At 37.8% G+C, this 13,502-nt stretch overlaps 1 protein-coding gene across 2 annotated transcripts; it reads right to left on the bottom strand.

Annotated features, from left to right (window-relative positions):
• Positions 1 to 1,078: 1,078 nt before the first annotated feature.
• On the bottom strand, positions 1,079 to 12,068 carry LOC6048284 (alpha-tocopherol transfer protein-like). Of its 2 annotated transcripts, none has more exons than XM_001865189.2 (5): positions 11,942 to 12,068; positions 4,824 to 4,932; positions 1,811 to 2,075; positions 1,393 to 1,751; positions 1,079 to 1,336 (listed from the first exon to the last, which is right to left on the bottom strand). In XM_001865189.2, the coding sequence occupies exons 2-5, from the start codon at positions 4,900 to 4,902 to the stop codon at positions 1,215 to 1,217; spliced, it is 825 nt and encodes a 274-aa protein (XP_001865224.1). In that variant the 5' UTR covers positions 4,903 to 4,932; positions 11,942 to 12,068; the 3' UTR covers positions 1,079 to 1,214. The 2 variants fall into 2 exon arrangements, with proteins under 2 accessions (XP_001865224.1, XP_038113882.1); XM_038257954.1 differs by lacking the exon at positions 11,942 to 12,068 and adding an exon at positions 8,632 to 8,665.
• Between the last annotated feature and the right edge of the window lie 1,434 nt (positions 12,069 to 13,502).

Genomic DNA, 13,502 nt, shown 5'->3' with positions numbered 1-13,502 from the left:
GACATTGAAAATTAGATCAATACATTTTAAGATATCTTCGAAAAAATGAATAATAGCTAAAGGAGTTACACTGAGAAAAACTATTTTTTCAAAATTGTTGCTAAAAAGGGGAATTTTGTGTCAATTAAAACAAGTAAAAAAACGAATTATAACACCGAACAAACAATTTTTGCGCAGGTTCAACTCGAGAGGTAGCATGAACTTTGGGGTCCCCAGAAACACGTGCACCTTGAATTTAAAAAAAAATAGACAAGGCCGAATGGTTTTTATGCAATGTTTGTACGGAGAATTGTGGCGGTTCGTCGTTGTTGCATACAACCAAAAATTGCATGCAATATGTGGGAGTAGCGAACAGCACTATTTCTTCATACAAACTTTGGAGAAAAACCATTCGGCCCTGTTTCAATATTTTTGAAAAAATAAAAATACAGGTGTTTCTGGGACCCCATGCTTCCCCTCGACTTGAGCCTGCGCAGTGTTTTTTTCAATGTTTGTAGGTCAGTGTAATTGTCCGGGTACTTAGCCGAATGGTTAAGCGATCTGCCTTTCAAGCAGACGATCAGGGATCGAATCCCGCCCGGTCACCTCGCCACCGATTTTTCGGTGGTAACCAGAACCCCCTGCTCCCTCTGGGAGCAACAGATACACGGTAATTAATTACCACACACACACACTCATGCCACTCCCCCCACTACAACAACTAGCGGTGGGTGAGTGGGGAATGGACGGGAAGATGACCAACCAACCACACCACAACGCGTGAAGGAAGGAAGGAAGACTCTTCCAACAAGACCTCCAGGAGATCATCAACATCCATCAAGACGAAGAACAATAGATCTCGGATCTATAAATACCCAAGTAACACTTTCTTCAAGTACTCTTCCAAACTCCTGAAGAAGTTTTGAAGAGAATCTTATCCTACCGCGGTCCAAACTGCTATGCTGTAGCTATCTTGAAGAGCTCTTGTAGAACTCCTGGAAAAAATGTTACTTGGGTAGACGCACGGCTCCGTGATGGCAAGGCCGATTGAGCCAGTTAGGGTATAGGTATAGAGGACAAAGAATAAAAAAAAGGTCAGTGTAATCGAAGGGGGTCAAATTTTTTCAGTGAACCCTGCTCGTATCGTTTTATTGTAAAATACCAGAATAGATTTAAATTGCCATTTTTTTCCTTCCAAATTTACCGCCAAAAGTCCAATAATTTAATAAGTTGTCCTATCTTCGGAACATACTGAACCACCCTCGTTGAGCGGGACGTTTACTATCATCCACACGATTTTCCAGTTCGTAACGAATGTAATTCTCTCGATTTGCTAGTAGCTTTGCGTAGAAGTTATCTAAAAGCGTAATGTTTGTAATAAACATATTTATGGAACTTGACTTTTGTACTAACCTCTCAACTCCTTGAACGTCCCAGCCTTCCCTCCGTACTCTGCCGGCAGGCATTCCTGCGGTACGAACGGAAACAGCGATTCCTTGTGCTGATGCAGGTGGACCATTTCGTACAGCTCTCGTTTCATGAGGGGTTTCACCAGGGTCATAACCTTGTCCACAAACGGCACAATGTTGACCATGTGCATCCCTTTGAGACGAATCGGTGCCGCCTCCTGGATAAAGGTCATGTAGTTCTTCGTGGGAAACAGAGACAACCGTTTCATGTGACCCAAACTGAACCCGGTCATGTCGTTGATGGTGACGTGACCCTTGGCCATTCCGTCCTCCTTGAGAAATTGCTGCATGCAGATTGAGAAACTGGCAAAAGTTACAAAAATTAGTATTGATACTTTGAACAAAACAAAATCTGGTCTCACAATCTCAGCAGGTTCTTCTGGGAAAAGTGGCTCGGATCGGTGTCTGCCAGCCGGAATATGACCACCTTGTAGCCCTCGGGGGTGGCCTGCGGCAGGGGAGTAAAGTCCGCGATGGCCATCGCGTTCTGCAGCTCGTCGCAGAGCAGGTCCGGATTCCTAAACAGGTCCCGGAAGCGCGTTCGCATCGTGTAAAAGTTCTCGATGGTCACCTTGGTTTCCTCCACATCGTAATAGTTGGAGTGCAGGAATCGGAGCACGTCGATGTCTGTTTGGGATGAAAGTTTTTAATTAGTAATTTAGAAATTGTAAAAAAAACTAATCCCTTAAGAAACTATAGAAAGTTCTGTAGATTTTTGGCTTTCTGAAAGCGGTTTGCAGTAGTGAGCTGTTGGTACTAAAATATATCCAAAGTATTTTTTTATAAACATACTTTCAAAATCGTTTGTATAATAGCTAAACATTATTTTAAGATAAGTGCAATCGCGTTGTCGATCTGGGTTGTTCTACGAATGAAACGAAAGAGTGATCAAGACCCAGGAAACAATTTAAGCACGTCCTATAGGGATCTATTTTGTACAGAATATTCAAATTTACGTAGCTTGGGTTCGCAAATTGGTACCTGACTTAATTTAGAGACATTTTCCATTTTTTAGGTGTTTAAAAAATTGTTTTTTTTTTTCAATTACCGCTAACTTCTGGAAGAGGAGAGCGAGTTTTGCATCGGCCGAGAGAGCACGCATTTTCGGGACACGGTCTTGGCGTCGTGAATATTTTCGTTTTTTGAAGTGATTTTTCGGGATTTTTGGTCAAATTGGTTCACGGGACGATTAGTTTTGTTGTGTCGTTGAGTTGATCGTGAAATTTAATTATTTTGAAGTGTTTTTGGTGTATCAGAACGTTGTGAAGTGTTCTTTTTCTGCAGTGCAAACTTGTTTTTCGAAAGGGGTATCGGGGCTATTTACTGAGTGTTCGACGAACGGCACCAGACAACGAAGTTCGGAGTGGCTTATAAATCGGAATAACATAATGGAAGTGAAAATTTTCTAGAGTTTCTGGTGTTTTATTGCAAAATTGTGAAATTTGATTTGTTATTTCCAAGATGGCGGTACGAGAAGCAGTACCTCGGCGGATGAAAATTTCGGAAGAGAGAGAGAGATATAATTTTTGCGAGAGCGGAGCATAAAAACTCCACAAGCAGGTTTACCAGTGGCCACAAAGAGAAAAATGGAAATGTTTCTCAGAAGAGTTGTGTCAGTGTGTGTGAGCGAAACATAATTGAGAGAGAGAGGGAGAGGGAGAGCTAAGCAAGAAAACATAAATTGCAGAATTTTGAGCCTCGGTTATGTTGCAAGCCGTGTGTGTTGGTGTAGCCAAAGAGAAGGGAAGCAGTGTTTTTTTATGCTCTCGATCTACTTGGCTTGTGTCTGTGTGAGTGCGTGCGTCTTGGATTACCGCGGGCTTGAAAACTGGAATCAGCTGTGCCGGTGTGACGAAAGGTGACAGTTCATAGACGCTTTGTGCCAGTGTTTCATCCACCACGCCATTACATTTGACGGTGGTCGGTGGCGGAACTAATTCAGTGATGCCTTCTTCGCAGAATCCCGGTGAGTTTGTTCCAAGAAAAAGTTTGTTCTTTTGGTGTCATTCATCATGCATTTAACTTTAAAATTCGATAACTCAATCATAATATATTTAACTTGAAAATTAAGTAACTAAATTTTGCACTGGACAGGAAGCATAAAATACATGTAGATCTTCAATCAGTCTTGTTTCAAATTATTCGTTGATTTGTTAGTGATTTGTTAGTGAGTTAAATTATTCCTCAGTCGCCTGTCTTTGATTTACATACCATTAACTAATCCTTTAACTTCTTTTTTAAATTTATTATTAATTTTCTTGACAGCAGCATCCGATTGCACGCTGTGAGAATAAAATACATCAAACAACTAAAATATAAATAAAAAAACTCCGTCTGTATTCTTCGCATTATTCATAGTTTATCAATTTTTTTCCTTCTCTTTAGGTTTCAGCGGTGTGTGTGTGCGCCGCAGAGGCACACAAAGTGGAGCGAAAACAGAATCGTCGTCAGTTGAAAAAGAATCGCGCGATTAAAATGTTCTTTTTTTGGTTTGCTTTTTTTTTCGCGCTGACATATAGGATAGACCATTAGCGCGCGTATTTGCATTTTTTTTATTCGATTGTGAGTAGCGAGACCTCGCGGTTACTCTGCAACGTGTTTTCCGAACCTTTCATTTGATATTTTATTTTTCATAAGTCCTTTTTTATCATCGTTGATTGGAAGGCACGCCGCCGGTTTAGTTCGTTTAAGTTATTGTTTTAATTTCATTAGAATCGGTTACGTAGTGTCCTGTTTTCTTTTTGTTGATAATCGTGGATCGTAATAATTTATTCCAACTGGCAGTTCTAGTATTAACTCATCAAACTATCGATTTTATGAAGAGTAAAGCGTTTTTTTTTACTATTTTTGAAATTTGCACGCGTTATCTAAATTGTACAATTATTAAAAATATACTAATAAGTCCAGTCCATAGCACTACTGCTCGGTTGGCACGCGTTCGATTAAAAAAACTTTCTAACTAATCAATAATTTATCTTTCCGCAGCCGGCTGCCTAAGATTTAAATTTTTTAACCGATAAACAAAATGCTCATGGTCACATCACTGCCACTCGTGAATCCTGACCTCATACCCATCTACTAACCCCTCAAAACTCATGTGATACTTTGTCGGAGAAGCAGTCGATTGGGCGGTCTCTATCACTCAAGTATCGGACTAACATTCCCATCCACTTCCCCGTGACTCTACCACTGGTCGTGGCCGGCGCCGGTATTGATCAGCATGATAGGGGCCTTTGAGAAGTTGCGAAGCGAGGAAAGATAGCACCCACTCATCTTCCACGGCTCGTGGATGTAACTTCTGGAGGTCCTGGTCAATAACGGAGTAGCAACTGCGGGTGGGCACCTATGCTTATGCTTATGCTTATGCTTAATTACCGCTAACTTCTGGAAGATGAGGTTGAGTAGTGAGCCATGTTTTGATAATTTCGATGTCCTTCTGTTCTTCCGAGTCCATTTTTAAATTTTATTTTATTAGCTGCCAGACCTGAAAAAAGATGACATTGGTAATATTAGAAATAAGTTATAACACAACTCTACATTGTGAAAGTCATTTTTTCTCTCTTGATCGCTCGCCACGATTGTTAAGAGTTGGGCTCCCTGATCAAGCTCTAATCTACAGAATTACATTTCAGTTTAATGCAAGTAGTGAACAAAGCTTATTTTGGGTATAAATGCTATAGCATCATTCAAAAACTAACTTAATCCACCTATGTGGTTGGAGCCTTCCTCACAACAATGGCTGTACACAAGTTTCATCTATTTTTTAGATCCGGCTTCCAAAAGTACATCGATATCACTTAAGTGGCCATATCTCGAGACAGGGTTGCCAGATCTTCAATGTTTTACACTCGTTGGAAAGGTATTTTGATAACCTAACCAACAATGGGTCGGATGGTGGATCCGGACATAGTTTACATACATTTAAGTGAGATCCGGCTTCAAAAAAGTACATCAATATCACTTAAGAGGCCATATCTCGAGACAGGGTTGCCAGATCTTCAATGTTTTAGACTCGTTGGAAAGGTATTTTGATAACCTAACTAAAGTCGGGTCGTATAGTGGAGCCGGACATAGTTTACATACATTTAAGTGAGATCCGGCTTCAAAAAAGTACATCAATATCACTTAAGGGGCTATATCTCGAGACAGGGTTGCCAGATCTTCAATGTTTTAGACTCGTTGGAAAGGTCTTTTGATAATCTAACCAACGATGGGTCGGATGACGGACCCGGACATAGTTTACATACATTTAAGTGAGATCCGGCTTCAAAAAAGTATATCAATATCACTTAAGTGGCCATATCTCGAGACAGGGTTGCCAGATCTTCAATGTTTTGGACTCGTTGGAAAGGTCTTTTGATAACCTAACCAACGATGGGTCGGATGATGGGCCCGGACATCGTTTACATACATTTAAGTGAGATCCAAATATATGTGAAAACACATTTTTATACATAACTTTTGAACTACTTATCGAAACTTCAATCTGTATAAAACTCGATCTATGGGACCCTAAACCAAGTCGAATGCAACAAGTTCGGGTCAAATCGGTTCAGCCAGTGCCGAGAAACATGAGCTAGTTTGTTGGTCACATACATACATACACACACACACACACACACACACACACACACACACACACACACACACACATACACACAGACATTTGTTCAGTTTTCAATTCTGAGTCGATATGTATACATGAAGGTGGGTCTACGACGTTTTTATACGAAGTTCATTTTTAGAGCAGGATTATAGCCTTACCTCAGTGAGGAAGGCAAAACGTTACTTAATCCACCGATGGTGGTTGGTGCCTTCCTCACAATTATGTACATATTTGTTTCTGTAGTAAGAATGTCAAACCTACAAATTTTATCTAAATTTTACTTCTTACAACATATCTACATGGAGTATGGGGTCCGCAGCCGTGCGAGTAAGGCGGTTGCTTTACAACGCAAATTCCTGCTTGTGAAAAAAACTCGGGTTCAAATCCTTGGCTCCCCCGGCCCAACCTTCCAAGCGTTTTTCGAGTGCAAATAATCGCCTAGCATTTATCGCCCGGTGCAAAGGTTGTGCTCAGAACCTAGCGGTGCTGTGTAAGAAACTTGACCGCGCGCTGAGAAGAGCTTATATAGCAATACAATACTGCTCTGGTTCTAGCGATGCACAATATAAAGAAAAAACGCATGGAAGGTGGTCTACAAGAGTTACGGCTTTTCGGCTGGTCGACACACGCGTTCACCCAATACAATGGTGTTTGCGTGCGAAGTCAACAGAAAGGCTCAACACCAGTAACATTGGGCAATCCTACAATAGACCTATAATCAGGTTTCAGTGGTAGATTACTCAGACAGAAAAAAAATGGGGTCTAGAATCCCAAAAACGTAATATTAGAACAACACCTTTAGAGGGGGCTGTTTCATGAAAATTGTTCACTTTCAATAGTTATATTACTTTAAAGTTTTTTAAGCCTTAAGGCAGTAAAAAAATATACCTGTTCATTTTTCCCGGGAGTTTCAAATCAACAAAATCCCGGGAGCCAGATCTCGGATCGATCCGAACAACTTTTTCATCAACATATTTGAGATCCGGCCTCTGAAATGTGTACAAACGAGCACTTAGGTGCTCATAACTTTTGATAGGGTTGTCAGATCTTCAATCTTTTGGGCTTGTTGGAAAGGTCTTTCAAATACCTTTCTAAAAATGTATGATCAGACGGGTTTCCTTACAAAAACCACCCTTTTTACAATCTTTCAAACTTTATCCAGAATCGTTTTTTTAGCATAACTTTTGAAATACTTAACAAAACTTCATAATAGTTAATATAGGTATTGTGGGAACCTAAGACGAATCGAATGAGACCAGAACGGCTCAAATCGGTTCAGCCATTCCGGAGATAATCGAGTGCATTTTTTTCGGTGCACGGACTTACAGACATACACACGCACAGACATTTGCTCAGATATTGATTCTGAATCGATAGATATACGTGAAGGTAGGTCTACGAGGTCGAATTAAGAAGTTCATTTTTCGAGTGATTTTATAGCCTTTCCTCAGTAAGGTGAGGAAGGCAAAACCGAGCGCCTCCATTGAATCTCTCTGGCTTATAATGATTACATGGAGGCGCCTGGCTCCTTGAAAAGGGACCGTGGCATTTATACTCAAACTAGACAGCTATGAACTAAAATGTAATTCTGGCAATTATATAGTTTCAAGGTTCACATTTTTTCAAGAACTTGGAACATGGAAAAAACTTTCATAATGAGTCGTGTAATTTATATACTGTTCTTTTATGTAAATAAACTTGTTTGTTTTGTTAAGTTTATCAAGCAAGATTGGCATTATTTGCTTGGCATTTTCCTCGAAAACAAGGTTTCTATCGACTGTTGACGCTTTGAACTACAACCCTTGACACTTATTATATCTTGAAATGAACGTTCTGCACTGCCCATGATCGCATAAATTTCCCCTATGCATTTTCATCACTTTTGAGTTATTGATTCAGTTTAGTACAAAATCGCGTCCTTTTTCAGAAGCGCCTATAACATCCAGTACTTTGTTTTAGAAATCAAGAGGAAATCCAGTTTTTTCGCGAAAACTTAACACGTAGCCTTATGTGTGGGACAAACTTCCCTTGCGTTTTTCTCAGCTTGCTGTTTTTGCATATGGGACATTTATGTGAACATGGGCAGTGCAGTACACTAAAACCCCGATGGTTTGACATCAACTGTTGTCAAACGAACGGGGTCACTTTTAGTTTGACACCCTTTTATACGGAGTTCACACACACACTACCAAACGTTTGTTTTGATAGTGTTCGTAGGCGCCGTGTAAAAGTGACAGTTCGTCACTTTTTAGTTTGACTTAGACCAACGAGGTACAAACTAAAAAAGTGACAACCGAAAAAGTGACCAACCACCGGGGTTGAGTGTATACCTCTTCGTATAAAACTAGCTGATTTTATTAACACGCTATACGTTTAGCTAAAAACATTTTTGAATTTTAATCTGGGTTCAATAGTAAAATTTTGTTATAAATCATTTGGTTGATTGTTATTTGGGTGATGAGTAAAAAAAACATACTGACGTTTACCGTTTACAAAAAATACTAAAAAAAACTAGACTCAGGTTGGTGTGCACCGTTAACTGAAAATTATCACATTGGTATACCAAACCAAACTTACATTTGATGTCTATAAACGTCCAGTACACACAAAGTGTTACTATAAACTGACTTTCGACAAGCACAGCAAGCAATCCGGTGAAGATCAGATGAAAATTAAATATCATTCATCCATAAAATCGGCTTGACACTGTTAAAAAATAGTTGTCAAAGATCGATAATTCATATTTTTGATTATAGAATGTTTGTTTATTATTTATTTTCTATTATCTGTTATTAACTCGTGTCATAATCAATAACTTTTTTTTCATGGAAACATTTTCCTGATTTTTATAACTGTGTTTGCATGTACGTAAACAGTACATTCGCTTATGTGATTCTATTTTTTTTAGCATGACAAGACATATTTAAATTGGTCACTGATTCATCATGTGTTTGAAATCACGCACATAGTTTATTTTATGTTGGTATTGAATGCTGATCTTTTTCTTTATTTTATTTTTTTTTTTTGCAACAAAAAATATAACAATGTAAACTTTGCGCACGGCTGAGGAGCTCCAAAACTGTGCATGAATTTACTTCAGGAAGGTTATTAAAATCTTTAAAAAACTTGTTAGTGTAGAAATTGAAACTTGATTGGTTACTAGATATTAAAACATGTATTCTTAACAAAAATAAAAACATTAGCAATCTTCAATCGAGAAATTTCTAATCTTTGATTTTATTTCGATTAAATATTTAGTTTTAACTTTCAATAGTTTTAACATTGTAATTGTATTTTTGGGTATTTCTCCGCCAACTGACGCAGCCGTTGCCCCGACCTCTCTTCGATTTGCGTGAAGCTTTGTCCTATGGGGTAAATTTTGTCCCTGATCACGAATCCGAGGTCCATTTTTTTGTTATGTTTTTCAATAATTTACAGCCTGAAAAGGTGATGAGGTGGCAATTAGGTGTTAAAAGGACTTTTATGGAAAATTGGACGCTCAATTTGATGGCGTAGGGGAACAGCATCTAAATAAATCGTGCCTCTAATGTTGCCATATCAGCACTTTGACGTATAATTACAGCTCCAAAAAATCGCTTTCAACTGAAATCGAGTGATTAATAGCTCAATAGGAAGTGAGCACGCTTGTTTCTATACATGGTTTTGCAAATCAGCTATTTGGACCGAGTTAGGAGCGAGTGTTTAATCTGCCAAACATACGAGAATTTCCATCTACTCAAAATTCCGAAAAAAACAATATTTGCATCGACAAAACACTAAAAAAAAATTAAAAGCTCTGCCTGTTCAAAAAATCTGGAACATGTCATTATAAGGGAGATTTAATGTACTGTTCAAACTTGTATTAAACCATAAGGGTCAATTTTTCATCTAGAAAAAAAAATCATTTTAAAATTTACTGTTTTTTTTTCTAACTTTTTAGAGTGTAACAATGTTCAAAGGTAGCTGACTGAAATTTAAAAAGTGTCCCGTAGTTTATGGATGACCCCCTCTAATATTTAAATGTAACGGCATTTGAAAATTCTATGCTATTTGGAAGACAACCTTATTTTCCTTTTTGCTTTTTGAAGACGACCAAGTTTTTACGTAAATTTTCTATTTTTGCCTTCCTCACCTCACTGAGGCAAGGCTATAAAATCACTCAAAAATTGAACTTTTTAAATAAGCCTCCCAGATATACCTTTACGTATACATATCGACTCAGAATCAAATTCTGAGCAAATGTCTGTGCGTGTGGATGGACGTAGAATTTTTTTCTCACTCACTTTTCTCGGAACTGGCTCGACCGATTTTGTCCGGATCTATGTTTTTGGATTTGCCTTCAGGTTCTTTAAGTCTTTTTTAAATTTCATCCGGCTTTGTGCAGTACTTTAAAAGATATGTTCGAAAAACTGTTTTGGTTGATACTAAAAAGGGTCATTATTTACATAATTTGAAAGCTCCGGCGGATAGCTGTCGGAACTTTACGCTCAGTGCACGCACACAAACACTGCAGTGCTTTCAAATGGTTCATTAAATTTATCATACCTAGATGGCAGCACTCAGATGTATAGTGTCTCTACTAAGTAAGCGTTAGCCAAAGCTTTCGTAGTGTGTGGTTGCAAGGCTTTTAGGAGGAAGGCAGCAACCACCTTCCGGTGGATTAAGTAACGTTTTTGAAAATAGAAATAAATATTATTCACCAATAAATTTACCGATTCCATTAGGGCAATTAGGTGAGTTTGAGTTGATTTCAATTAAATTTTGATGAATAAAAAAGATTAATAATGCAAATAAAAATCTTGAGCATTATTTTTATTTGCATTATTAATTTTTTTTATTCATTAAAATTTAATTGAATTCAACTCAAACTCACCTAATTGCTTTACCAAATCATTGCATAATCTGACACCTACAATCTACTGCTCTCGTTTTCAATTAGTGAAACGTGTGTTTACCTTCTTAAGAAGGCGTCGTCGTCCCTTCGGAAGCCACGACCATGTCCGCGTCTTAACTTTTGAGGACCGACGACACACTCTGGCCTCAAGTACCAAGTACATGGTGCAACCGCACTTACTCCTTCTATTGCCAGCAGAGGCACTCGATATCTCAATCAACAAACCAATTGTCAGCGGCAATCAGTAGCCCATTTGGGAGCCTCAGTAGCACAATGATGATTGTTTGTAAAAGTGAATCGGGAATGAATTTCTCTTAACAAGAGAGTTTTTTTTATAAATTTAATAAATAATTAACATAGGACACAACACGTGATTTGAGATTGTGGATTTTATAATTATAATAGTTGTATTAAAGTATTCATTCAAATGTAAACGAACTTTACTATCAATGAATTGGTTATAATATCAATGCAAATGGAAATGATAACGATAAGATTACATTGCTCAAAACACTAGCAGTGCTGATAAGATTAGTTAATCGGTCGCCAGTCACAGCAAATTAAGATTGTCATAGTGATGAGCATAAAAAAATCAGAAAATATTTTACCAATTTCCATTTTGACACATTGCCATGGTCAACAATACCGACAAGTTTAAAAACGCCTTTAAAATTACTCACTGATATGAAGTACAGTGTCAATTGCTGGATCAATTCAATCCCTTATCTTTTTTTTGCAATTCGCAAACACTTGATACTTGAACAGTTAGAGTTTGTTTTGTGATTGAACGTAGAATCTGGGTCAATGCAAAACTGAAATTAGCATGATTTTTTTTTCATATTTTTGTAAATTCGTTCCATGTCTGAACAACTGTGCGTCTCCATCATAATACTTTAAATCGAATGAGTCAGAGCGAACGCATGGTTTATTATTATTTAAATATTTGAAAAATAAATGAAAATTTATGTCCCTAGGGGCATTTGAATATCTTACCTGAATTTATAAATTGTTATCCGATTGATAAAAGTAACGAGGCAAACTTTTCACCAAAAACCGAACACGAGAACTAACCTTCAAATGCGTCTGATCGGTGCACGCCGCATTTCAATACTGATTAATAACGAAACTTATCTACCTTTTTTCGGAATGAAATGGGCTATCAGCTGATTTATAAACCTGCCTATAATCGGTTATTTAGAGTGCAATTTCGGATTTTTGGTATTCTTCCACCCCGTTAGACGGGCGTGAACAGGTGCTTGAACGGACAGTGATGGGTTTGATAAGAGTGACAAATCTGGAAATTTTATTACTTATGGAACTTGAATAAGGGGTTTTGTTTGAAGAATTATCGTAATTGCACCCATTTTAGATTTTTTTTTCTGTATTTTAATTAAGCAACTTACTGTTACTTGTTTTCAATTGCTGTGAACTCGTTATCTTCATTGGCGTAATTGGCATATGTCAGCCAACTTTTGACCAAATGTCACCTAATTTGAATTTGGAGCTGTTGAAAAAATATACTTTAATAACCTTAAAAGAGATCTTTAACACCAACCAACTAAATTTCTGCACAGGCACAACTCGAGGAGAAGCATGAAGTTTGAGGTCCCAGAAACACGTGCACTTTGAATTTTTCAAAAATATTCATTATATTCCAATTTCCATTTCAAACTTTTCTTAGAAATTGATTATACTAGAAATGTAAAAATAACTAAACATATAAATTGGAAAGAAATCTTTGAATTCTCTTTTCATATTTTTTAAATATTTTTTTCTTTTCCTAGGTAAAAAAAATATTTACAGAATCCGGAAATGCAGTTCCTTTTCCGATTCAAGTTAATTTCGATGAAAAATTTATGACACAATGAGAGTATAAAAATGTTTATTCATAAGTTTTAGAAATTTACAATGATACTTGGCGATTGTCCACGATCCATACAAAAAAGTTTTTTTGTATGGACAATTGTCCACGAAGGGGGTAAGAGATTCCCAAAAAGTGTCCACGTGGTTTATGGATGGTCCCTTATTTGGAATCAAACCAAAAGTTGCCCCTTTCCATTTGCAACAAATCTTCTGAAGACACCAAAGCTCCAAAACGTCACCATTTTTCGGAAAATCCATTTTCCACTTAATTTTGCGATCTGGACTACTGTGCAATGTTGATTATTCTATAAATAAATGAGTCCAAAAACATTAAAAAAAAAAAATTTAATTGAATGTTATTCAATAAGCGTGGTCGGGGCAAAATGCACTGCTGTGAGAACAGCGGTGTCATCTAGTGGTGACTAAGTTTACCCGTCGTTACGCTTTTGCAAATGGTTGCCACCGGTAAACTTGAAAAAAGGGTAGAAGGTTACTTCAAAAAGGGTTTGTTTACCTTGTGTTGACAGATAAAGGGTAGAACCCTTTTTGAGACTTAAGCTAAGAACAAGATTGTCCGTTCGACGCAGTGGTGAACGCAGAACGCTGTGCCAGTTCGATTTTTCCATCAACTGTCAGTCGAACAATCTGCTGGGGTTGCTTTGTTCAATGGTCGATGACTGGCAGGCTATGA

Source organism: Culex quinquefasciatus, chromosome 2, assembly GCF_015732765.1.
Source record: "Culex quinquefasciatus strain JHB chromosome 2, VPISU_Cqui_1.0_pri_paternal, whole genome shotgun sequence".
Taxonomy (NCBI): Eukaryota; Metazoa; Arthropoda; class Insecta; order Diptera; family Culicidae; genus Culex; species Culex quinquefasciatus.
This window is presented reverse-complemented; position numbering and strand designations above follow the sequence as displayed.

Excerpts from the sequence above, each read along its gene's own strand:
- LOC6048284 (XM_001865189.2), bottom strand. The coding sequence starts at position 4,902 with ATGGACTCGGAAGAACAGAAGGACATCGAAATTATCAAAACATGGCTC. Across the intron at positions 1,752-1,810 it reads CAGAAGAACCTGCTGAGATT|TTTCTCAATCTGCATGCAGC; the intron begins GTGAGACCAGAT and ends AACTTTTGCCAG. Across the intron at positions 1,337-1,392 it reads GACGTTCAAGGAGTTGAGAG|ATAACTTCTACGCAAAGCTA; the intron begins GTTAGTACAAAA and ends TTACGCTTTTAG.